Consider the following 25,654-nt stretch of genomic DNA (forward strand, 5'->3'; position numbering starts at 1 on the left):
CTGAACTTAAGAGACTGCATGTGCTTTTGAATTATGCATTGATGCTAGTTAAAATGCATAGTTGGTATGTGTAAATGTTGATTGATGATACATTAAGTATGATTTATGGATTCCATAATTTATGGATTATTGTGCTTTATGGACTGTTATGACTGATTATTCATGCCATGGTTATGTTGATTGTACATGATTTTGGACTGAGGTGTGTTTGTTAACTTTGATCGTTAAACTTATATCCTAATTGTATTGTGTTCCTATCTATGTGGTCACTCACACGACTTAGGGTGTTCCTACGGAACCACTTACATACGACTAGAAGCATGTACCTATAAATCACATGTACGGTTAGAGGTTAGTTATATTGTGTTCATACAGGGCCACTTGCACGACTAGGGGTATTCCGACGGGATCACTTGCAGGATTAGATGTGTATTTATGTATCACGTACATGTTTATGAAATGTGTACCTACAATCACTCACACGGTTAGGTGTGTTCGTATGGCTCACTTGCTTGAGTGTGCTCCATTGAACATAGATAGCATTGAAATACATTGTAATGCAATTGAGAAGAATGATTAGATGGATTTTTTTCCATTAAACTCTATTTCTCTTTTTAATTTTTACCATTTCATGTTTGGTCTGCCCTGGATTGACTCCATTCTAACACTCATTTCATTGAGTTATGGTGATTACATTGGAAGCTCCCAAACCCATAAAAGGTCCAAACACTCAAATATTAGAAGGAAGAATGCAAAAAAAATCGAAATTAGGTTAACATTTGAATTTACTCTTCCCCTCCATTTGAGTTCTCTTTTCCGTCTCTCTCTCTCTCCCTCAATCTTGTATTCTTCTTCAGCCCAACCACCGCCGTGCTCCTCTACACCCATCTGCTCGCCGCCGTTCACATTAAGCGCCAACGTGGTCGCCGCCGGTAATTTTCTTTCTATATTTCTCTCTTCAATCTCTCTCTAACCACGCACAATAACCTTCCGGTCACCGTCGAACGACCAGTGCCGCTATCTCTGGAATCGGAGTTCTTGGTAAGTTTCTGGGTGTTTTGGATGGTTTGGTTAGTATTTATTAACCTATTGGGTTGGAGTGTATTTGGATCAAATTGTCCCTTGGATAAGTTGTTTGGTGACTTTTGGAGTGAGTTTCCAATTAGAATTAGGCTCCGAATGTTGAACTTTAATTTAATTCTTTTCGTAAGGCCTGATTCAAGGTTTACATAAGCCAGGAAGGATTTTGGTTTCTTGGGCATTAGTATTTCAGTCTATCTTCTAGGTATGTGGAGATGACGGCCTTACTTATTTTAGTATGCAGGTCTGTATATTTGTTTGTCTTGTGACGAAAATGTACATTACACTCGAGCTGGGGGCCCTCATGTTAAAAAATAAAATTCATTAGATGACATGGATGCCCGAAGGGTTGCAACCCATGATCTCACCAGAAATAATGGGAGAAAGCCAACTGGGAATGCCAATATTAGATAGAGCTCTTCCCGCTAGAGCATGGGCAACCAAATTGGCATATCTAGGAATAAATTTAAAACCCTCAGTGTGAATTTTGATTATCAAGTCTGCAATTCCCCTCAAAATGATCCCCTGAGGAGAGCCTGACAAACTATTAGCATGAATAGCCTTCACCAACACTTGAGAATCTGATTCTACTCAAAAGCTCGCTAACCCCTTTGCATCAGGCATCTTTAAACTGGAGAGGAGCGCCAATGTTTTTGTGGACAACACATTGATTCCCCCTCCAGAAAAGCTGAGAAAGCCACAACAACCCTCCCAAACTTGAAAAATACCTCCCAGACCTGTATGGCTTCTCTGTATGCTACACGAGCCATCTATGTTAAGTTAAATAATAGCAGCCTTCAAAACCACTCACCTTTGCGCTACATCTTCCCCATTGCTCGCAGGCCAAACACCACCCCTCTGTCCCAACAGCATCTTCATCGAGGGCCTCACCTGCATCTCTTGATACTCTGTCACATAAAATAAAATCCACCCCACTTTCTTACCAACCAAAGGAACTGGTCATTGTCTAGCTACATAATTCCAGTTTGACCATAAGGGCCAACACCAAAATGAAAACAAATTTAGTTTAGCTACAAAAAGACACTCTACTAGTTACATTGGAAGTTGGGTCACTACAAAATCAGACCCTCAAGAAATCCTTCCACACGAGAAGTTTGGTTGTTACAAAATCAGATCCATAAAATATCCTTACTTCTTCCTTCAATTGTTGGGTTGCTTTAGTCTGTGGTGTCCTCTTTAGTTTGTGGTGTGCCCTCTTGAGGCGTGTGATCAGTGCTATTTTTGGGATTGATGACCGTGGTTGGAGTTCTCTTGTGATACAACAGAAAGTTGAGGCTTTGGGTTTGGTATTATGAAGTGAAAGGAGTGTTTGTTTAATTTTGTTGAGTTTTCTATGGGTGATGGGAAAGGCTTTAGGTTTTGGGAAGATAATTGGCGTGCTCCGCAACCTGTTGTGACTTTGTACCATGATATTTATGTTATCTCCACTGAAAAAGAACTTGTCTTAGATTGTTGGAATTCTCTGAAACAAGCTTGGGATTTGGGGTTATGGAGAAACCTCTTTGATAGAGAAGTTGGAAGTTCCATTACTTGTGCCCAATTATTGAATTCTTGGGTGGTAAATGGAAATAGAAGCAAGTTACCTGAGAGATCGACTCCTCAGGCCAGCTTTCTACGAAGTCCACTTTCCTAAACTTGATAAAGGGTTCACAGAAAATAAACTCCCTATGGTCAACCTTATATTGAAGCTTAGAATTCCTAAGAAAGTGAAGATCTTCCTACGGTCCCTTGCTTATAGAAGTCTAAATACTCACGGAAAGCTTCAAAGGAAATCCCCATATTGGATCCTCACCCCCTCCATTTTCTGTCTTTGTCTTAGAGAGATGAATACTATAGATCACTTGTTTCTACACTGCGAGTTTGCTTCTAAAGAGTGGTGTTTTTTTTAGTACTTTTGGGGTGGCTAGTTGCCTCCCCAAGAAGATTGATGATTGGATGATGGAGGGTCTTGACGGTGGGAGCTTTTGATGAAAAGAAAAAATCCTTGGAGATGTGCTACGTGTGCTCTTTTGTGGTGGCTTTGGAAAGAAAAGAATAGTAGGATGTTTGAAGATAAGTCTACGTCTTTTGATTCTTTTTGGCTCTTTTTCAAACTACAACCTTTTGGTGGTGTACAAATTACATCAATTTCTTTTGTAATTATAACCTATTTATGATTATTAACAGTTAGAGAGCTCTTCTTGTTTAGTTTTGCAGGAGGGGGTTCCCTCTACCCTCTTTTCTAGGCTGTTTTTGGTTCTTTTGATGAATATATATACCTTTGTGTACTATAAAAAAAGTTAATAGCATAATATAATACCTCTCTAATGTTATAGTTTGAATTTTTAGCCAGTACGTGGAACTCTCTTTGTGAATGGAGCAGAGATTAGCCAATACGTGGCGTCTCTCTGCAAATGAAAAAAAGTTCATTGAAACAGCCCTTCTTTCCGATTTGAGGGTCGATGGTCGTGGCCCTTTTGACTACCGGAATCTCACCATCAACTTTGGCAAGTAATGTTTCTCATACGTTTTCTTGTGTTTCACACTGTATTTTCCCTTTCTGGTGTGATTTGTGTTGTTGATGAATGGTGATAATAATGAATTTTGTGCAGGGATGATGGTTCTTCAGAGGTGCAGCTTGGCCAAACTCACGTAATGGGCTTTGTGACTGCTCAACTAGTTCAACCGTATAGGGATCGTCCTAATGAGGGCACTCTTTCTATATATACTGAGTTTTCTCCTATGGCTGATCCATCATTTGAACCTGGCCGTCCGGGAGAGTCTGCTGTTGAGTTAGGGCGTGTAATAGACCGTGGTCTACGGTAAATTATCTTCTTGGTTCTTTTAACTATCAATTAAAATCCTGTTGTGTTGACTAATAGGTAGAGAATAAATTAAGAACATTCTTTTTCTCTAGCTTCACAGTCAGCAAGTAACCTATTACACCAAGCTATACACGATAATCTAAGATTGGAGCTATTAATGTAGGGAGAGTAGGGCAGTGGATACGGAATCACTCTGTGTTGTTTCTGGCAAATCTGTGTGGGCCATTCGAGTTGATCTTCACATTTTAGATAATGGGGGGTAAGCTTTTGAATTTTTATTTTATTTTATTTTGCATATTGTTGTAATGATGATAATGTATGGTATTTAACTATCCTGCAAGCAGAAACCTTGTGGATGCAGCTAATGTTGCTGCTTTGGCTGCTTTATCAACTTTTCGAAGACCAGAGTGTTCATTGAGTGGAGATGATGGTCAGGAAGTGATAGTTCATCCCCCTGAGGTAAGATCTTCAAATTTTTTTTGGAATAACTTGAAGTGCATCCTGTTCAAAGTATGTGACATTTACTTACTTAAATACATGTGTTATATACTAAAAAAACTATCCCACAACTGAGCAGTTTTATGTATTGTAAACATCAAACATTCTGCTTTGACGTTCACATGTCGATCCTTGGTCTTAGATTCATTCATTTATTTATTCTTCTGGTAAAACAAACAATAGTGTTTTGGTTTATCTTCTATCCTAGCTGCCTGTATCCTTGTGAATGTATCACAGGGATGTTGCTATTTGACAGGTTAGGGAGCCACTTCCGTTGATCATACATCATCTCCCTATTGCAGTAACCTTTGCATTTTTTCGTAGCGAGAGCATTCTGGTAAGCTTAACGTTTCAATGTGTTGTGTAAAAGAGTTTCAGTTATGTAGGGGCGATTTTTTAATTTTAGGTGCTGTGCAGGTGATAGATCCAACTCACTGTGAAGAGGCTGTTATGGGAGGAAGAATGACTGTCACACTTAATGCTAATAATGATGTTTGCGCTATTCAAAAAGCAGGAGGCGAAGGTGTACTTAAGAGTGTGATCATGCAATGTCTGCGAATTGCTTCTGTCAAAGCTGGTGATATCACAACTAAAATAAAAAATGCAGTGAGATTCTTTTTTATTAAGAGTTAATTATGCAGCATCCTACTCTGTTTTCCCTTGTTTTACTTCTTATAGTTACAGTTTTACTCTATGTTTAGGGCAGCCGTATGGTTAGTTGGGAAGTTTAAATTTGGTTGGTTAGTTTTGGATAGGTTTTAGTTTGCTGTTTTATGGTGCAGTTGGATATAAATACACTCTGTTGAGTCTGTTCTCTCGTATTTGGTTGATTTATTAGTAGAAGTGTAAAACTTGAGTATTTTGGTTTACGAGCTAAGTTGACTTCTGCTGCTCTACAGTTCCATCTTGTTTAGGGAAAAATCATATTCTTGTGTTTCATATAACTATATTTTTGGATAAGAAACCAGGTTGTTTGAGTTGAATTTGCACAAAGGGAAGGCCCTTGAAGAATAGAAGATGGCCTACACAAAGTAACAAAATGAATATGGATAAGTTTGGAAAGAACTGTAAAACAAACTTACAGAGTACTCTAATAAAAGTTTTAAAAACAGACAGGATAGTTTAACTTATAAGACCTTCCATGCATTTTAGTTGGACTCGTAAGACACTCCAAAAAAGAACACCTAGGGCACTGAAATTTGAGGGCATACGGAAGCTCTAAAGATTCCCTGTCTATCACAATCTATGGCTTCTTCAAATTAGTAATTTTTTGTTTCTCTTTACTCATTTCCACCACAATTTTATTTTAGGTTGAGACTTACAGTTCAGCTAGACAATTGCGGAAGATTAAGCGTCACCCTTCTGTTAATTTGGATGTTGGAGGAGGTACTGGTAGTCTGAAGGATAGCCAAGGCATATCTGATGGTCAAAAGAGTATCAATGATCAGGAGAGTGTCGTCAGCCAAAGCGGGAGTATCAAGAATGATGCATCAACAAATCAAGGACAATTAGACAAGAGAGATTCTGATGCCAAGAATTTCATTGGGGGCCCTTCGTGCTGGTAAGGTGTTACCTTGATTATGGTTAAACATAATTTTCCACCAATGTATGTTCACAACAATAGGACTTCTTCTCTTATTAAATGTGTTCTTCCCCAAAAGAAAATTTTAGGTATGAACTATGAAGTTTTCAATCAATATGGTAAACTGATACATGGCATCTGACAGTGTTGTCTTCAGATTTTTTTTTCTTAACCTCCATTTTCGTTTCCCTAGGGACCCACACTCCAAAGGTGCTGATTCAGATTTTTTGAAAGCTACTTTAGCTTCACGTGGTACTCCACTGAAACTCTATAATTCCTCTCTACTTTAAAAGCATCATTTTTATACTGTTCTCTGTAATAGTTGCTCCATATCCATTTTTTCCCGGTAGTATATTGGAATTAAGTTTGGATTATATCTTAATTAGTTTTCACATTTCAATATTATTGCCTGCAACTTCATTTGGTGACTGATACAGGACAACTCAAAATCTTGTGCCTTTGGCTGTCGTGAGGGAAACTTATTGCAATCATGGCTAAAAGTATTATGAAGAATAACTACTGTATGCTGTGGCAATAATGCATAAAAGTCATATAATGGGCATGCAAGAAGAATGAACATTGAGAGAGAGAGGTTATAGGCATCAACAATTAATACTTCAATATGATTCATCTTTGATGAATTTAATTTTGATTAGTTGACATACTTATTTTATTTTATAAAGGCTAGATATGTGTTATCAATGAGAGCATTGCTCAATTGGTAACTTAAGCATATGGCTTGGGCCAAGAGGTTAGAGGCTTGAATCTCTCACCTCTAAATCTTGCTTTGTGTCGAGGAAAAAGAAAAACACTTTCTGTTCTCTTGAGAATTGTGAAATAAGACTACCAAAGCAAATGGAAAATCTACATGCATTATGATTTTAACTTTGGAAACTTTATACCTTTTCCGCTCTCTAAAGATAAGAGATAGGTGGGTACAAAAACTTTGGTGGGTCTCCGAGGTCCTGTTATTCAGTATAACTTGTTAGTTTATTGGCTTACTTTCAATTTAGTTATCATACACTAGCATAGCTTCCTTCAGCTTTGTCTGGAGTTGTTTTCTAGTAACGATGGGAGTTCAATTTATGTAGATGCATTTTGTTGGATGGGGGATATAAAGATGGAAATATACTTAATTAAAAAAAGATTTCACTGCTTTTGCAGGCTTCCTGAATGAAAAAAGGTTTTATCTCGATATATTTACTGTTTTTCATCTTGATTTGGACCCCCTTAGAAACCAAATATGCTCCATGACATCCATCAGTCAAAAGTTCACTGTTTACAAAAAAATCAACTAGCAAAATCATTCTCTTCCATTTGAGTGTGGCTTTTCTTATATTAGCTTGTTGCAGGAAATCTAACCGCAACGAAGAAAGAGGACTTGAGTGATGAAATGATGTCCTCTGAGTCTATGGTTGATGAACAAGAAGCCAAAGTCGATGAGGTGAATTTGTCTCCTGTTGCTGCAAAAACTTTGTCAGAAGAAAATGGGAAGAAGACGTTGAAAGATGCGGTGAAGCCAAAGAATAAGAGGAAAAAGAAGAAGACCACCACCCCTATCGATGTGGATTAGTTCACTGGTGACGTAATCTTTTGAAATGTATGTTCTGAGACTTAACCTATTAACCTCAACAAACATCTCCCCTTTTCTTTTCCTTCTCATGATTATTCCATATATGTTTGTTCAGCGTTCTTTATATGTATTCTTTGGTTTTTGAAAATCTCTCAATTGCAATTTTCTTTGTATTGTTTTGTGAAGATACAAATTTTGAAGCTCAACTTCAAAGTACATAGAAGGGAGGGATCAATTGAAGCAAAAAGAAGCATCGTGAAGGTTCATGCCAGGTTTCATCAATGCTCGTCAAAGAAATTCCAAGCTTGAGATTGTTGAGATCTAATGAAATCTGGATTAGAATGAACTTTAATCACTGAGAAATCTATGATATGATGATGCTGTTGAAAAGGCTATTGTACTACGGATATGCAATTTCAGGATCTCTTTATTTAGAGTAGCATAGAGCATTTAGTTTCAACAAAATATTAGAAAAGGCTTAGATTTTTTTTTTAAAGCTATTATTATTATTTTTAAATTTTGGATTTTGTTTGAAGTATTGTTTTCTTAACCCTTTTTATCATATTATATTGATTGTAAAAGTGCTTCAGATATTTTAGGGAAGAATAATGGTAGTCATTAAATTCTCTCCACATAGATGGAGTTCACTCGCAACTTTCAATGATATTTGTAAGACAATCAATCAAAAAGCTTGAAACTTGAAAGTATTACTAGATTTTTTTTAAAAAATTAGAATAAGTCAGTGTTATTATTTGCAATTTGTTCTAGTAATAGTTGAAAATGTTAGATAGCCACTTTGTAGCAAATGAATGGAGAATTTTATTATGGTTTTGTTCTTACAAATCTACGTGAGTTTGGATATTTTATAGATGTATGTGAAGTGCATTCGTGTTGGTTGATAAAAAAAAAGAAAAATACAAGTGAGATTTATAATTTGTAAGAGTAGATCATAAAGTGCACAATCAATTTATAATTAAGTTTTAAGCTATGATCCTGTTAATCATTAAACGTGCGTCAAAAGTGCAACAGAGGAGCATCAACATCGTGGTGCTGGTGTGTATCATAGCATTGTTACCTCTAAAAGCCATGCATGAGCACCATGGCGTCAAGCCTCCCTTGTACAACTTTCTTTTGTTTTACTATGTTTTGTTCGTTAATTGCTTAGTTTAATCTTAATTGCATCTAAGTTGTTTAGATGACTTTTTATGTTTAATAATTTGTCTAAATGCTTAAATAAACGTTAAATACAAGGAAACTAGCATGATTAAAGTGGAAAAGATAGCTACAAAAAATATTTAGTTAAACATCAAAAGCTAAGAATCACATTCTTCTAACACATACAACCATTTAACCTTTCCATTTTAAAAAAATAGCACCATAGGAGAATATAGAGACGATTTGGAAGTACTTATTACATCATCAATTTTTAAAAATGATATGAAGTCGAGTAGCATAACATATTATCAAAGAAAGGTAAAATCATTATGTGAATAAAACAACCAATTTCTATTTTCAAAAGGATTCACATAAAGAACAAAAAAACTAAAAGCCTTTTTTCTCTTGAGAAATTTCCATTGGGATCCACTTTAGCACAATACACATTTGAACTTTGATGTGTGAAAAAGCAATCCATTATGTTCTAAACTAATGAAGTCACTAATAGAAAAATTAGGCACACGTGTCTTTGAAAAAGAGATATTAAATGCATTGCATTTATTTAATTAGATAGTTAGTATTACCTAATTTATTTAGCTTTTACAATTAATGCACCAAACTTAGTAATTGTAGGGTTAGAAATTCAACTAAAAACTAAAAACTTTGAGGACAAAATGACATATTATACTTTTTTATTTTTTATTTTTATGAATATTGGTATTTTTTTTCCCTCAATTTTGTTACTTTTCTTTTATTTTCATTTTCTGCCCAATTTAATTTATATAATACTTTATTTCTTTAGTTATAAATGTTTTCCATTGACTTTCTTTTTTATATAAACACTTTCATCATTTTTTATCTCTATGTTGTTTAACTTCTTTTCCAGTGTTTATCGATTATCGTGCACGGTAAGATTGGAATCTTTTATATTTTTTTAATAGTTGAATTAGGTTGGTGCTAGTTTTTATCATCGTGGATTTTTTATAGCTATAAATTTATCGACAATAAAAGTCTATCAGTGACATACTTTAAGAGAAATTGCACCATATAGTAAAAAAATTTAGAAAAAAGTAGCAAATAATATTTTTTTTTTCATATTTCAAATATAAAAAATATAACAAGTAATTAGATATATGAGACGACTATTAAAGGGCGGCTATCCGTCTTTAAATTTGCTACTTTTGTAATTTAGAAAATATAGTAACGTGAGATCTATTATCATAATTAATATTATTATAATTTAATTAATTTCAATAAGAATAAACTTAGAATTACTGAATTTAAAATTTATTCAAAAGGATCCTAAATGAATAATTGAAGATTTATTTTAAATAACCAAATTTATAAATCATTTTTTATAAATAGAGCAAAATATCACAATTTATTTGGGATAGTTCGAGATAGACCAACATACACACATACAGTTGTCTTTCTTAATCTATCACGGTTCATTATAGATAAACAGTCATATTTTACTATATTTTCTAAATATTTTGGTTTATTTTATTATACCTATCGATCGCCATAAAACAATTATACCAACTCTTTAATTCATGTTCATGGAATCTTCATAACTAAGTTAAAGTGGTTTCTTAAAAAAACTAAAGAAAAGTTAAAGTGGTTGATGTGCTACAACTCTAATGTGTTTACCTTCTTTTGATTTCATTAGCATTTAGTGAGAAAAAGTGGAAAATAGCTTTCCCCTAAAGTTTTTTTTGTCCAAAAACATTGAATGTTGTTAATAAATTAAGTAGCTAGAAGCTCCCCTAACCAAAAAATTGATAAGACGAGGGATCAATGTATACAACATTGTCAGTGGAATGTGAAAAAGTTACGAAACACCTTCGTTACTAAAACTAAATAAGATAAATAAAGTTAAATTCATTAACCATTTGCTTTTTACTTTTCACGGCTTCCAGAACCATCCTCTTTTTTATAACATCAATTTGACCCTTTGCTAGCCGACTCAATAATTAACTAATTATGATAAATAGCTAAAGTTGAGTGTCTTCGCCTCTCCATTGTTTTCATAATCTAAGAGTCTAAAGCATTAAAACGACCCTCTACAACTCGATAGTTTAATTTAATTTAATGAGATTTTTTAAATCTTTGATAACTCATTTTAATCCACCACGAAAATATATCACAAGAAAACGACCAATAAATCAACAAACTTATGGTTGAAGCATCCATCTAAGATTAGGTTTCAACGTCATTGATAACTCATATTAAATACAAAGAAACAAAAAAAAAAGTTGTGAAAATAATTTAGCTATCTATAAAAGTAGTAAGATATTAAAAGAAACTCTAATTAAGTAAGTAGATTAACATGAATACCAAGGTGAATTTGATGTTAAACTAAAGATGAACATTTGTTATAATTAGGTGGGGAAGAAGATCACTATCATATCATATATCATAATATATAGTATATATGATACAAAAGTCAATTGGACACTTCCCTTTAAATAACAACCAATGAAATAAACACAAAATTAATTAGAATCTTATAGTGGAAGAGCCCACATATTTTGAACAATTTTAATTCCAAAACAAAAAGGGAATTAAATTAAAACATATAACAAATAATAATCTTATATATATATATATATATTCATTTTCAATAGCAATAGCCGTCCTCCAATTTAATTGGTCATATAAATTCTTATAAACTAAAGTTATATTTTGATCAAAAGATCTTTAATGATGAACCAATCTTGTGGACAATCCAATTGGATAATCAAAAGACAATGACATCAACTTTATAAAACAAAGAAACAAAAATTTGAATTTTTAAAACTTAAATATAATTAACATTTACATGTAATTCTTTTTTCCTTCTTTCTTTGGCATCACAAACATTGAATCATCAAACTATCCAATTTAGTTTCATCTCTTCATTTGTCAACAATCCTTTAGTTTCAATTTAATTTTTTTTCATTAAAAAAAAAGAGAGTAAACATCTAGTTTTTAAAAATTTGTTCTTCTAATTCTTAAAACTTAGTCAAAGGTTTCAAATTGTATTAAAAATATATTATATAATCAATTTTTAATGAAGTAGAGTTGACTATATCAAATCATTGATACTTAACAAGTTAGTATCTACTAAATATATAATTAAGTTGTAAGGCTTGATTTAATGTGAATTTGTCCATTTTTCATTAGTTTGATTCCATGAAAACCTTACTTTAATAAAACATTTGTTAAAACTTTGAATATATTATATATATTTTAATTTGATAAAATATACAATTTGAAAATTACTCACATCATCATATCAGTAGATCCACAAAAAAAAAAACTGCTAATTATTTATTATTGACATGTAAAGAGGCACCATTTTTATAAACTAGCATGAGTTGATGTAATAGTCAATTATTAGAGTTCTATATATATAACAAAGAGTTTAGAGGGAATGCATTGCTACTTTGACTACTAAATAAAGTATGGTTTGGGTCGTTTTCTCATGTTAATAGATGAGGTGTATAACAAGTGGACAGGAATATTCACATGTATGCAAAACCATAACTTTTCTTTTATAAATATTTTCATATACATCATCATTCTTAAAATGATATAAAGATAAACAACCTCTTGAGAATTTTCGATCTTAAGCAAAGATTACACACCAATTACTCATCAGCCATGCATCAACAAGCAGTTACCCCAAAAACCAGAACTATTACTATATATTTTTTGCCCTGATTTTGCACCAAACACTTCGAACTTCTCGTTTGATTTAAAGAAAGAAAATTGGACGGTTGAGATTGAATAACAGACAGTCTTCAACCTTACTAAACAAGAGATTAAGCTTTTGTCCATTCAAAAAGAGAGTAATGGAGAAGGAAATTTCTCTTTCTATCTTCCTTTTGTCATTTGTCATTTTAGTTTTTAAAGAAAAACAAAGCAAAGAAAAGTCATTAGAATTAGGTGAACAAAAAAAAAAAAAAAAGAAAAAAGAAGAGAAGAAGGAAGTGTTAAAGAAGTTAAACTAACTCCATCAAACTTTCACTGCTTTTTCTATCATAAACTCATCCAAGTTGACAAAAATGACAAACTTTCTTCTTCATTGAATCAATTAACTTATCATCTAAAAACCTTCTTTCTCTGTTATGATCCAGAAAAGCTTTAGTTTTTCAATGGATGGAAAAAAAATTCCATTTGAGTAGTTAATGATCCTTCCCTTTTCTGCTATGGTCCATATGGGACACCACATAGCATAAAAGTTTTAGCTTTCTTTTTCATTTTTGTTTAAAATTAGTTTTTTTTTTCAGCTACCAAAACTATGCTCCACTTGTTAATTCTCATCTTGGTCATCTTTGAAAGCACCTCAGAAGTTTTAGGATCAATCAACTCATACTGCCCACATCATCATCTTCAACAATTCAATCGAAAGTTCGAGCTAAAAACAGATAGATTTTGGAAGTTTGAAGAGCATTCAAACAAGTGGGTTGAAGTAGAACTTCCTTATGATCTTACCACTTGTAGAAATGGGAATTGCACCAAGGTTGGACAGATTAATAACAGATTGGAGAAGATGGAGAAAGAGTATGATGGTTTCGAGCAGACCGAGAAGTCGGAAAAAGTGAAGGAAGTAGAGAAGTTTCATGTTGATTTGACTTTGAGAAAAAGAGTGTCATTGACTAAAATTTCAGATATGTCTATTTGGATCACTGGTGAAAGTGGGTCAATATATGAGAGGTTTTGGAATGGAGTTCAATGGGTAATAGGTCCTCATGATTTGCCAATATCAGCAGGTCCTGCTATCTCCATTTTTGGTGTCAATCACTCAATTCTAGCTCTTTCTGAAGGGGGAATTTTGTATCAGGTAACTTCAAAGAACTTATCTCTCTTCTTTCGAAAAACCAATATGATATTGGTACGGTTAAAAGAAAACATAAAGAATAGAGAAATCACACAAAAATTTATGTAGTTCATTAATGGTGTTCTATTGCAAAAAGAGAGAACAACTTATTATTACATAGAAAAATTTATGTAATTCAAAGACGGCGCATACTCCTCTATACCTTAGGGTCAAAACTGTAGATAAGGTAAATAACATAAATACGAATTTTGTTGTTTCTTGGTTGTGTAGAACACATATAATAGATTCAAGGCATTTCAATATATACGAACAGATCAAAAGAAATATTACTATAGAATATAGTTTAAGAAAGTTGTACAAGACTTGAATCAATTTTGGCAAAATAGCAAATGAAAACTTTAGAACGTACTGGATCTTGATAGTGATGAAGTTATTTCCATTTTCTTTCTTAGTTGCAGCTCAGTGATGGTTCTCAACCAATTTGGGTTGAATTAATACCAACAACTGATCAAACAACTAGTGAAGAACATGCCTCTTCAATCCAACTATTGGCTGGTGTTGTTTCTCATGATGGAATGTGAGGCTTTTCCTTTTCATTCTCTTCTTATTTTGTGTCTGTGTGTGTAAATTTTCATGATGAAATAAGACTTTATTCATTGTTATTGCTAAACCAGGAGAGTTTATTTCACTACAAAGAATGGAACTCTGCTAGAACTAACTGAGCTTGAGCCTCCAAGGTAAAAAATCAGGAGGATGAGTAGAAAAAAACAGACTTAGCTTTCAAAGATCATTTTTCCTTTCAACTAGCATTTGAGTGAAGAAATCTTATATTTTTTAACTTTGCTATTGAAAATGAAGAACAGATGGGTAGATCACGGCCAGCCCCGCGACGCCAATGTTGCAGCAATAGCAGATGTTGCTAGCTTCAGAACAGAAATTGTATATACAATAAGGTTCTTAATTATTATGTCTACTTATGTGTGTTTCTTTAATTTTCATACATCTAAATAAAAGCTTCATCATGAACACAATCTTTGTCTAGTTGTCAATGGTTGCAGATAAGTTACACGATGAAACTTACTATAATATTGTGACTTGCGCTTTTGAATTTACTCATAGTTCGAATATGATATTAGAGCAAGAGGTGCTCAAGTCATCAACAACATTGTTCTATTTTTTGGACATTAATCTGTGTTAAATTAATATTCAAACCGTGGGGAAGGAGTTAGTTGATGATTTTTCAGGCCAATTAATGTAGAGCTTGAACTGATCTAAGAAAGGAAAGAAAAAAAGGGCTAATACTTCATTTTCAAAATGCTGTTTATCAAATTAGAAAGATAAACTATTTCTTTTCCATTTTGAATTTACAGATTATCAGATTAAGGTAAAAAAGAAATTGTGAAAATGCAGCTCTGTGGGAGATCTCTATGAATATGATAGGAACTCAAAGCCACTGTGGAAGAAGCATGTATGGAAAGATAGAGCAGCACGAGATCTCCGATTGATTCCATCACCGGGTTGCTATATACATAGCTTGAATGGAGATCACTCCATATCCCTCTTTCTTTTAACTAAGGTACTAAATAGATAGAAATTCACCTTGCTATTGAGTTATTATGAACCTAAAAGAGTTATTCTCTGAGTTTGTTAAAGTGAAAAAAAATTCAGGATGGTACTTTGGTAGAAAGAAGATTGAATAAAAGGAAATGGAAATGGATAGTCCATGGAAGACCAAAAGATCATCAACTAACATCAGTTTTACCAGCCCTTCAAGATGAAACAAATGAGAAGATTTTCTCTCTGTTTCTCACCACGTCTTCCGGTTTCGTATTTGAATATCGAACGACTATTCATCCAGGTAAAAGCTACCTTCTTTACATTAATAAAAAAGAGGAAGAGTTTTTGCAAAGAAAATAACCATGATAAGTCAAATTAACAGATACAGTAGATGATTTGGTGATATCTGTTGTTCTTATTAGAGGGATAACTAAAACTAAACTTGCAGTTTGAGTTAACAAACAATATTAATTGAGTTTAGACGATCTAGTTCATCCTTCGTATTGAACTTTCTTTCGACTCATAAAAGCAGGTCATGGTCAGGAGGAAGAAACACCAGATGCTTGGGTAGACCACAAGCATCCCTTGAATGCAAAAGCTGCAAGAGGTATTGCTGGTTTACAGTTCCAAGTTGGACGGATATTGTTTGCATTGGATGACGGTAGGATCGGAGAACTTCATCTTGTAGGATTAGGTGGTGAAAATTCAGGGCCAACTCATCACATTACTTCAAGAAGAAAACCAACAGCTAAATATACATGGTCAATCCTAGATGCCCCAGAGTCCGAGGGATGGAATGCCGAGTATTGTACTGAACATCGTGGACCAACAAATTGCATTGCAGGAACTAAAGATGATATAAATGATCAAGGGACGAGAAGATCAGCAACAAGAAGACCAAAGGGAAACCAGCCACAACAACACTACTTAATACCAAGAACATCAGAGAGTATATCTGAAAAATCATCTGATAGTTTTGATCTTCTAGCTGAAAAATGGACGAAAAACAGCTTCCGACTACGTGTGATGCATGGAGGGCGCTCGTTTTTCCTCATAACAGTTGATGGCTTGACTTTTGAGTATCTTTACACTGGAGATGTATGGCTGTGGCTGAGGCATGAAAGTTCAACTCATATGAAAGGTGCAGTTGGTAATTACAATGGAAGTTTATACTTAGTTGATAGTTATGGTAGTTTGCTGATTAGAGAAAGAAGTAGCCAAGAACTTGCATGGACAAACTGCACTGCTCTTAGAAGAGGGAAACAAGTGATTGGAGGTGCTCCTTGGGATAAGTTCTTAGCTCAATCTATGAAGACTACAACAGAAGATGCACTTTTCTTTGTTAGCAAAACAGGAAGATTGCTCCAATTCACAGTAAGTTTCATACATGAAAATGTTAGCATAAAGTGCACTTTGGCTTATTGCAAATATATCTGTCCTGAACAGGTTCTTCAAACATTAGAACTTGAAGTTTTCGTGATTCAAGGAATTAATCATGCCTGTTAAACTACACCAAACTCAAGGATAGGTTAGGATATATTTAATGTTAATTTCACTCGGGAAACACACTAGCAATCGTCCAAGAAATGATAATACCGAGATTCTATCTTAGGATCTTCTGGTATGATATGATGTTACATTAAGACTCAAGTTAAAAGCTTAAAGTTAAGTCTAATGTCTCTAGGAGTACACTTTTCATGTTGTAATGCCTTGAATCTGTTCTTTAACGCTCTGAATAACCAAACACCGAGTCTTGTTGGTTGGGATACAGGAGCAAAGCGCCTTGGGGGCTTTGGGACGTTGCCTCTAAATCCTACATTGTATTCACATTTATGTTATTTACGATTTTTAGCCTTAAAGTTTAAAGGAATGAACTATATAAAAACAATCCAACTCTGTTGGCACCTTTGCAATCTTTATTATCTGATATCTCTCTAATAATAAACTAATATCTTTCTTTGTTCATGAATATAGCTAACACAGTGTTAGTAAATCTTGTAAATTTATGTATCAATTTCTTTATTGTTTACACTTTCTTGCACCCTCAAGGTAGATTTTTAACATTTCACATGAAGTTCTTGACCACACATAAAATTTTACAGGTTGCACTAAGGAAATTCAAGTGGAAAAACTGCCAAACTCCTCCAGACACCAAAGTTGCAAGCATCGTAGATCAGGAAACATTCCGGGAAAACATAGTGTTCGTGATCGGAACAAATGGTCGACTATATCAGTACAACAAAGTGACCGAGTTATGGCATGAACATCATCAGTCTCAGCATCTATTTCTCTCAAGATTGCCTGGAATAGCAACAAGACCATCACCATATTCTCTTATAGGCTCATTGTTTATGATCTCTGAAGATGGTGGTCTGATTGAATATCATTGGAATCCATGGGATGGTTGGAATTGGGTGGAGCATGGAAGACCAGACAGAGGCGTGACATTCACCACCACGCCCGGGCCATGCTTTGAAGGTAATCAACTGTTTCTTGTTGGCTCAGATGGAAGAGTATACCTAAGATATATTGAACAAGACACATGGAAATGGAGAAACTGTGGCTTCCCACATCAGTTTGATAGAGATGGGAAGGTGAATTCAAAGGATGGAAAAGAAATAATTTGTGTTGATGAAGAGCTTGCATTGGAGAAGGATGAAGATGTTAAGGCTATTGACAAAAACTGTGATCCAAAGGTTAGATTTTTACATTTTAATGGCATATTATTAAACTATGAAATATGACTTTTCTTAGCTTCCAAATGCTTTGCAGGTTGCTTCTACTAAACCAATTCAATTCTCTGAAGATGCTGTCGTTTTTGAGCTAAGGGATGGTAGGGTAAGTGACATTTAACTTTAAACATACTATATAAGAGACATAGCAAAAAATTTAGCAACGTTTGACACTGAATTGGTTATAAAAGTCTATGCTTGGTGAGCAGAGTATATTAGTTTGAGTAGAAAATAAAGTAACAGCAGAGAAAAGAGATGACGAGTAGAAAATAGTAAACACTAACAAATAGTAAACATTATTACGGAGGATTTGAAATTAGTTAAGGGTAGGTTATAATAGTTGAAAATATTACTACTATAATAGAAGTTTCCAACATTGAAGGACTATAATAGCCAACTCTACCAACTTGCAAGTTGCTAGACGTTATTTGTATACATACTTAATATAACAACATTAAATTAGTGTAAGATCCAACACCTAGATTACTATATGAAGGACCAAAGAAATGACATCGAAGAGATTTGAATTCAAACATTGTATTGAAAATGTTTAAGTTGGATATGAAATTAATATCTCCCCTCCTTTAATACCATATTAAACTACGTATAAAACTAAAAGCTTGAGTGGATAGGTTAGGGTAATCTTATTGCATTTAACATACTTTTATCAATTCTAACTCCTTTTGCTCCCCATTCCTTTAAATCATGTTGTTTCAATGGCTTCTCCAAGTTCTTTTGCCCTTTCCAACTCCTAAAACAATTAAAGAGGTGTTTAGCAAAAGAGTCGAAAGAGTAAGTGTTGTTTGACATAACTAGTCCATGATCCCATGACTAAAAACACATCAATTTTACGTCATATTAACTCCTTTCACTATAGGCTCTAGGAGTTCATAACTCCACTCCTACTAAACAAACTTAATGTTTTTCTCCCTTTTATGCAAACGTTTGGTGTGCAAATTAGTACAAACATACAAGCAAGCATAGGGCAGTATCAAATCTTGAAAACTATGAGTTTCCTTTTAACTGTGCAAGCATACCTACAAGAAGAAAAGTGAAAATGGATGTAGTTGATGTTTTCTTTTTTACCTTGATTAGTTGGGAGAAATGCGACAAATGGAGGACTCGAACTGGATTTGGTCTCGGATAATCGTCACTCCAACGAGCTTATGCATTTCAGATTACTGGACAGCTTTGGCATCATGAAAACTAATGGAAAGTTACAAATAGTTGGGTGCATTTATAGGCAAAAGGACTGATCAGAGTCTAAGCTTATAAGTTGTTGTACAGAGAATAATATAAGTAAAAAAGGAAAACAGTTTACATTTAGACAAATGCTTTACTCTATAACCATTCCCCTGCCCCCTTGTATATTTAAACTAAAGATTGATATTAAGGGAATGCTTTTTTCAAGTTGAATGGTTTGTATTTAGCATAAATACATGAAAATAACTAAAAGAAAACTTGATTCTGAATCAACTAATGAAAAATCCATTTTCACTATTTAACTCCAAAATTTTATTAAAATGAAACCACAGGAGTTTTTTTTTTTATTATTATTTTTTGAGAACGTACAAATGGTACCACCTGTGTGCTACACAAATTACGAACTATATAAAATAGATCAACGTGTTATGCATGACCAAGCCTGGCAAAGAATCTGCACCAACTATTTATCGTTGCGACAAGCATGTCGTGAGAGTTGTATACGAGAAATGGTTCAGTTGTATCAAAGGACTATCTCCCCTTGGTACGACTCCATTGCTAGACGATATATTACACTAGATGGCCCTTATTACTATTGCAAGGTAATAGTTTAATTCTATTATTCGATTTTCAATTAAGTTGTTTGAATATTATTTTATAATATACAGTGAAACACGATTTACTAGAACTAGGTCCAATATGTGACTGAGGCATTGTTAGTGTTGAAGAAATTCAACAGACATGTAGAGTTAATGGTCATGACACTAATAGAAGTCGTGTTTGTTGTAGGCACCAACAACAACAGGTCGATGATATTCCAGAGCAACCTATCGAACCAAAAGCTGAAAGTCGAGCCAACTTCAAATTTTTTTTTTTTTCATTTTTGAAAAGAAATAACGAAAATAAGACCTAAACTAAAAATTCAAATGACCGAGAGGCTAAGATCAGTCTGATTTCATCCAGGGAAGAAACAAGTTTCAAGAAACATCTAATGTTATCAGATTGTTATATGCCAACAGGAAACTATATAATATGATTGTTTGGTTCCAAAATTTTCTAAACTAACCCATACACTAATAAGCTAATTTGTTGCATACATTTTAACGTTAAAAAGTGCCCAAAGCTGAAACAGACTTGAAAAACACATAAATAACCTATCCTATTGCTTTCTTGATGTAAGCTGCCTCAGATTGTACTTTGACAACTCCTTGTACTTCTCCACTACTCCAATCAAGCAAATTGTCTGAAGAAAGTAAAAAACTTATCAGGCAAACAATAAAAAGTAAAAAACTTCATCTCAAAGAATTAGAGAACTTGGAGCAGGCCTGTTTAAAAATAAACCACAAATCAGGCAAACAACGTGTAGAATATGCATGTTGAAGAAGAAGAAGGAAGGAAAAAATACAAATTATTATTGACTCTTTTTTATAGCCATGGGCTGCAAGCTAAATCTGATTCAGCCTAGCAGAAACGTATGCTGATCAATTATCAAAGATGTTATTTACTTTTCTTTTCAACTTTTATAGCCATGGGCTGACAAGTTCAATCTGATTCAACCTACTCTACTCGCATCCAGTCTCACCAAACAAGTGCTAAACTTGTGGTTCAGCAATTCTTCAGGTTCAAAGGCCAAAGTTGTTGCCTCCCAGTTTAACCTGCAGATAAGACCCGTTCTACGAGATAGAGAGGTTCCTCAAAAATTTCCTTTCGTTTGGGTAAGGGTAAAACTACAAACTTCAGTTCCAGCAGAATAAACTTTAAAGAAAACAGGTTTTTTTAAAAAAAAATGAAGAAAAATCATTTTTTGGTTAAATAAGTCAAGTTTGAAACCAAAATTAGATTGAATCCACAAAGCTAGGTCAGAGCCTCTCTAACCACAATATTTTGAACAGATGATTTGAAGCTGCACACATCCTCACTAAGTAGGTGGCCATGGCAAACATTCACTAGACTGAATCATGTCTAAAGAGTAAAGAGAATGCTCCAAGATTAATTAGTTCCAATACCAGAGAGATCCTCACCTTGACAATCTCAACCACAATGGTTTTTTCAGGATTGTTCAAATCAACTTTATGAGGCTCAGGAACAGCTTTTGCTACCGTATTAATTATAGTTGCTCTGTCAATGCCAGAATTTGCACGGGCCTCATACAGTACTGCAAACTGCAAGAAAGTTCATAAAAATTTAGACAAAAATTTATGAGCATGCTAATAGTAGAATCCTCATGTCAAATCACAGTGCGATCCTGAAAGAAAAAACATCTGTTGCATAGACCGACAATGATCTCTTAGGAAAAGATATTAATGTTCATTTCTTGTAATGTATTGATATAGGATGTTAGTTTCTTTTAGAAATCAACAAATAATGTAGTCACTAACATGCATTCTTCCATGTCCTTTACTGACTGGAAGTTACAATTTAATCATACAGCTAGGAGGTGTCAAAACATATTGGGTCAGATTCATTGAAACTACAACTGCTGAAATATTTTCTTTACAAAGTTTTTTTTAACTTTGAAGTATCATTAAAAAGAAGAGAAAAGAAAAGGAGAATAATGCATTTGTCAAGGAGTTTGCAACATGGAAAGATTTAGAAAAGTAATTTAAATCCACAAAACATTTCTAGAATTTGTAACAATCGCTGAAGATAAAATTTTAAAATAGTAAAAATTGTGTAGAACTAACCAACCAAAACTACTTTAAAAGCAACAAGACAAGATGAGATAATCAGGCATACACTCTCCTTATTTTCTACCTGGTTGACAACTTCATTTGCAACATTTAACATTTATACGCATACACAACTAGAAATGAACATGTGACCTAGAATTCCAGTCATAAAACTGACCATAAAGCTAGAAACCAAATACGAAACACTCAATTTCATAACAAATACTCAGCACAACTATTTCCAACACATGGTAGTGTTGAAATGATTCTATTCAAACAGTCATTGAATCTATAATTGTTCCTCAATCTTCATTTACGCACTTGCCAAGAGATCCTTGTTAAACTTTTATTTCCTGCTCTCTTTGCATTGCATAGAGAATTAATCAGAAAGAAAGTGGTACCGTGATATTGTAATTGGGAGAAAGTTAAAAAGGGAGTGTATAAGAAATATACCTTTACAGGATTTTGACTTTCAACAGGAAAGTTCTTTTCTATTAAAGGCTTTATTGCCCTCGTGATCTCCTCTACAGAAGCATAGCATGCCACTTCAATTGGCAGAATTCTAAGTATGAACCTGAGTAATATCATATACATACAAAAGTATTTTAGTGATCCAGTATATGAATGGTTTCATGCATGTTTTGTACAGAAATTCAACGACTATGCAAACCTTGATATGTGTTTCCTTGTTGAAGCAATAGATGTCATCATATGCTGCACAACAGCTTCAGGGCCAGGTTCTCCATCATTCTTCCGCATTTGGATAAAGACAACACCATTACATCCCGAATCAAGATTGAAAAAACGTCTCTGTATCACATTCCGTAATAAGCAGATTGAATAACAAAGGATCAGCTACCAGTCTGGATAACAAATAATACTGTATACTATAAAATAACTCAAGAAAACAATGGCACATCAGAAAGCTGTCGAAAAGCACTAGCATGCAAGTTATAATCGAGGACAAGATTATTTACAAGTCAATATCCAATTATTTTACCCAATAACACATAAAAAAAAGAAAAAAAATATTAAAATGGAGAAGTTGTTAAACATAATGATAATACAAGCATCAGCTGCATCGCAATCTTATTCTATCAACAGACTGAGAATCCTTGGTCCAGCAATTGCAGACTTTTGTGAGATTAAGAACGCGCAATGAACTTGACAATCTTAAATAAGATATTCATTTAACAAAGGAAGTAGTCTAATCTTATTCTTTCTTAAAGTATTAAGACCTGCGAAGTGGATCAAAATTGAAGCAGGCCTGTTTAAAAAACCTACTCAAAATCCCATCAATATAAATACAATGATTTTCATCATCAGACATGTTAGTCCAACTTATAATTAAAAAACATTATGAAAGATTAGAAACAAAAATAACCTTAGTATTGAAATTTTATAACTGACCTTGGTCTTGTCTCCCAATTCTTGAAGTTCAGCCTCAATCAGTTGATCAATGGACTTCTCCTTTTCTTTTATAATACTTTTTGATGCATCTGCTTCAATGCAGTGTTTCTTATTTGGTGGCTCCTCAACTTCCTCTGACGGAACTTCAGGACACTTCATATCCCTTTCATTTTCATTCGATTTTTCCTCTGTTTGATTTTCAGAAGCTACAGTCTCCTCTTGATGAGGATTGGCAACGTCAGTTGTTTCATTTTCATTAGAAGGTTCATTTTGCTCCTTGGGAGACTTAGACTCTTCCTCAGGAACCTTCTTATTTTCATCATCATCCCCCTTCTCCTCCTCCTCCTCCTCATTATCATTATCATCATCATCATCATCTGAACTAGAAGACTCAGAATCTGAAAACTTAATTTTTTTGTTTAAAGGTTTATCAGCTAATTCTGTCAGCTTCACACCACAGTTCTTTCCAAGAGCTAACTCGTCAAAAAACTGAAAATTGAATAATGGAAGAAAAGAACTCCATTAGTAAAACCTTTAAAAGAGATTTATATAGCATGTCCAGATCAGCTTATAACACTCGACTAATCTCACAGGAAAACCGCATGAACTTATGACATTTGAGTGCGAAGGAAAATCATATGTAATTAATTGCTAGGTAGCAATTTATAACCCCTACAATGGAACAATTTAGACTAAAAATCGACATAAAATCAGAGATGCTTTGTGATAAGCTTGAACACTTTCCCCTTACATTACCTCCCCCAACTCTCTCTAATTATCTTAAATTACCCATTTCTCTGCCCCTTTACCTCTTTTAATCTCTGCTATATCTAACAAGGCAAAAAAAAAACAAAAAGAAGTTTCCAACAGAAATGCTTCTTAATTGTAATCAAAACGCTATAAATTAAAAAATTAATCTGCCACCAAATCATAACCCAGAAGAAGCAAGGGGGGGAAGTCATACGGAGTCAATAACGTTGATTGCTTCAATGGAGGCTTGGCGCTCTCGGCCGCCATCACAGGTGATAAAGAAACCTTGAACCCCCGGGCGTAATGGGTAATGACCCTTCTTCTTTACTGGCTTCTGAGGAAGGAGAAAAAGAAGAAAAACCGAAGAAATTAAATTAACTGACAATAGAATAGAGAAGGTCCAAAACAAGAAAAAGGAGAAAGAAGAAGAGATTGAGAGGTAACGTTGTGGGGGAGAAAACGCTGCTTCCTCTTCTTGCCACCGGCGGAGGGTTTGTTGTCGGCGGCCATTGAAGAGTGAACACTGAACAGAAACAAGCTGTCAAGTTCGGAAGTTTGGAAACAAAGAAAAAGAGAAAGCTATTTTCCAAAGGTTTATATACCTTCGAGGGTGACTATATAATTAAGCGTTAGGCCCATTTTCACCTTTCTCTTCCCTTAAAACATATATACCAAAACCATAAAAAGTCAAATAAACAAATATTTTGACGGTTAACATTCATACAAATAATATTTTTTTAGTTTACGGACATTTTTAAAAATTTCAAAAGTTGAAGGGCATTTTTTAGAACAAAACTATAACCATTTTCATCTACAGCCAAAAATAGTTTTGAAACATTTGTGAAAGGTCAAAATTAATATTATAATCTTAAAAATAATACGAATACTTCTTATTCCAAATTGACATATGGATGTATAAGGTTGTGAGTTTTTTTTCTTTTTTTTGTTTCTTGTTTACTTTTAACTCATGTTTTCAAAAATCAAACCATTTTGAAACCGAAAAAAATATAATTTTTAAAAACTTGTTTTTATTTTGAAATTTGACTTAAAAATTCAACTTTTTTTACCTTTGAAATGTGCAAATTATCTCAAAAACGGTGAAAATATGTGCTTAATTTCTAAAAATTCAAAACTAACAAAAGAAGTTGTTACTATAGACAATCTTGTTTTTGTTTTAGCTGAATATGCATTTAGTAATCAATTCAACCCTAATACTTTTAGTGTATTCAAAATTTGAATTTGATAGTCTAAAATGCATAATTGTATTAATAAAAAGATTAAAATATTAATAAAAATAGTATAATTAGATGTTATAGATTCAATTAATTTTTGTTAAATTAAATTATTTATTATGTAATGTATGGGCAAATTATATAATTTTACAAAACAATTAATATACAAAACTTTTGGACATTAAACATACTCATAAATTAATAGTTAAAGCAAGGGTGTAAAACCATATATCTCTAAAAACACATATCCTATAGATATAGAGATATTGTGAGGTGATATCTTTTCTCTCCAAATCTCCTTGATATTACCAACATATCTTTTTTAGTTAATATCTTTCGCAACTCAACAAAATCACATGGATATTTTGTGGATATTTCCACAACATCTCATCTAATTATCTCTCTCTTTGTACCAATGCAATAGTAATAGTAATTATGGTGATAAGTTTTTTTGTTCCTATAATTTGAATTGAATCTACTTTTCTTCAAAATTTGACAGGATGATGTTTTGGTTAATGAACTATCTCGTCAATACTATCGGACCCATATCCTATGAGTAAGGA

The 25,654-nt window shown here is 33.6% G+C and overlaps 3 protein-coding genes across 11 annotated transcripts; 2 read left to right on the forward strand and 1 right to left on the reverse strand.

Annotated features, from left to right (window-relative positions):
* Positions 1-726: 726 nt before the first annotated feature.
* Positions 727-8,268, forward strand: LOC101215027 (exosome complex component RRP45A). 4 transcript variants are annotated; one of them, XM_031889576.1, is made up of 11 exons: positions 727-1,041; positions 3,430-3,591; positions 3,693-3,902; positions 4,069-4,164; positions 4,250-4,364; positions 4,660-4,740; positions 4,821-5,009; positions 5,714-5,964; positions 6,179-6,237; positions 7,338-7,585; positions 7,745-8,268. In XM_031889576.1, exons 2-10 carry the CDS (start codon positions 3,455-3,457, stop codon positions 7,556-7,558), a joined length of 1,359 nt encoding a protein of 452 aa, XP_031745436.1. In that variant the 5' UTR covers positions 727-1,041; positions 3,430-3,454; the 3' UTR covers positions 7,559-7,585; positions 7,745-8,268. The 4 variants fall into 4 exon arrangements, with proteins under 4 accessions (XP_031745436.1, XP_004139042.1, XP_011660140.1 ...); XM_004138994.3 differs by having other exon boundaries at positions 727-932; XM_011661838.2 differs by having other exon boundaries at positions 727-932; positions 3,434-3,591.
* Positions 8,269-12,347: 4,079 nt separating this feature from the next.
* Positions 12,348-19,243, forward strand: LOC101214470 (hypothetical protein). 6 transcript variants are annotated; one of them, XM_031885704.1, is made up of 11 exons: positions 12,348-13,541; positions 13,991-14,115; positions 14,213-14,275; positions 14,402-14,491; positions 14,949-15,114; positions 15,207-15,396; positions 15,625-15,702; positions 15,784-16,469; positions 17,198-17,791; positions 17,850-17,933; positions 18,923-19,243. In XM_031885704.1, the coding sequence occupies exons 1-11, from the start codon at positions 12,999-13,001 to the stop codon at positions 19,028-19,030; spliced, it is 2,727 nt and encodes a 908-aa protein (XP_031741564.1). In that variant the 5' UTR covers positions 12,348-12,998; the 3' UTR covers positions 19,031-19,243. The 6 variants fall into 6 exon arrangements, with proteins under 6 accessions (XP_031741564.1, XP_031741561.1, XP_031741567.1 ...); XM_031885707.1 differs by having other exon boundaries at positions 12,350-13,541; positions 15,628-15,702; XM_031885701.1 differs by having other exon boundaries at positions 12,349-13,541; positions 13,997-14,115; positions 15,625-16,469.
* A 714-nt stretch (positions 19,244-19,957) lies between these two features.
* Positions 19,958-24,461, reverse strand: LOC101215270 (THUMP domain-containing protein 1 homolog). Its single transcript, XM_004138995.3, has 7 exons — positions 24,304-24,461; positions 24,074-24,193; positions 23,110-23,598; positions 22,370-22,509; positions 22,153-22,273; positions 21,052-21,192; positions 19,958-20,273 (listed from the first exon to the last, which is right to left on the reverse strand). The coding sequence occupies exons 1-7, from the start codon at positions 24,367-24,369 to the stop codon at positions 20,190-20,192; spliced, it is 1,161 nt and encodes a 386-aa protein (XP_004139043.1). The 5' UTR covers positions 24,370-24,461; the 3' UTR covers positions 19,958-20,189.
* Between the last annotated feature and the right edge of the window lie 1,193 nt (positions 24,462-25,654).

This window comes from Cucumis sativus, chromosome 1, assembly GCF_000004075.3.
Source record: "Cucumis sativus cultivar 9930 chromosome 1, Cucumber_9930_V3, whole genome shotgun sequence".
Lineage (NCBI taxonomy): Eukaryota > Viridiplantae > Streptophyta > Magnoliopsida > Cucurbitales > Cucurbitaceae > Cucumis > Cucumis sativus.

What these genes read in the sequence shown, in the direction of transcription:
- LOC101215270 (XM_004138995.3), bottom strand. Translation starts at nt 24,369, where the DNA reads ATGGCCGCCGACAACAAACCCTCCGCCGGTGGCAAGAAGAGGAAGCAG. An exon ending in AGCGTTTTCTCCCCCACAAC is followed by an intron (nt 24,194 to 24,303) that starts GTTACCTCTCAA and finishes CTCCTTCCTCAG; the next exon opens with AAGCCAGTAAAGAAGAAGGG. An exon ending in AAAGTCAAAATCCTGTAAAG is followed by an intron (nt 21,193 to 22,152) that starts GTATATTTCTTA and finishes ACTTTCTTGCAG; the next exon opens with TTTGCAGTACTGTATGAGGC.
- LOC101214470 (XM_031885693.1), top strand. Translation starts at nt 12,999, where the DNA reads ATGCTCCACTTGTTAATTCTCATCTTGGTCATCTTTGAAAGCACCTCA. An exon ending in CCCTCTTTCTTTTAACTAAG is followed by an intron (nt 15,115 to 15,206) that starts GTACTAAATAGA and finishes AAAAAAATTCAG; the next exon opens with GATGGTACTTTGGTAGAAAG. An exon ending in GAAGATTGCTCCAATTCACA is followed by an intron (nt 16,470 to 17,197) that starts GTAAGTTTCATA and finishes AAAATTTTACAG; the next exon opens with GTTGCACTAAGGAAATTCAA.
- LOC101215027 (XM_031889576.1), top strand. Translation starts at nt 3,455, where the DNA reads ATGGAGCAGAGATTAGCCAATACGTGGCGTCTCTCTGCAAATGAAAAA. An exon ending in CACATTTTAGATAATGGGGG is followed by an intron (nt 4,165 to 4,249) that starts GTAAGCTTTTGA and finishes TCCTGCAAGCAG; the next exon opens with AAACCTTGTGGATGCAGCTA. An exon ending in ATTGGGGGCCCTTCGTGCTG is followed by an intron (nt 5,965 to 6,178) that starts GTAAGGTGTTAC and finishes TCGTTTCCCTAG; the next exon opens with GGACCCACACTCCAAAGGTG.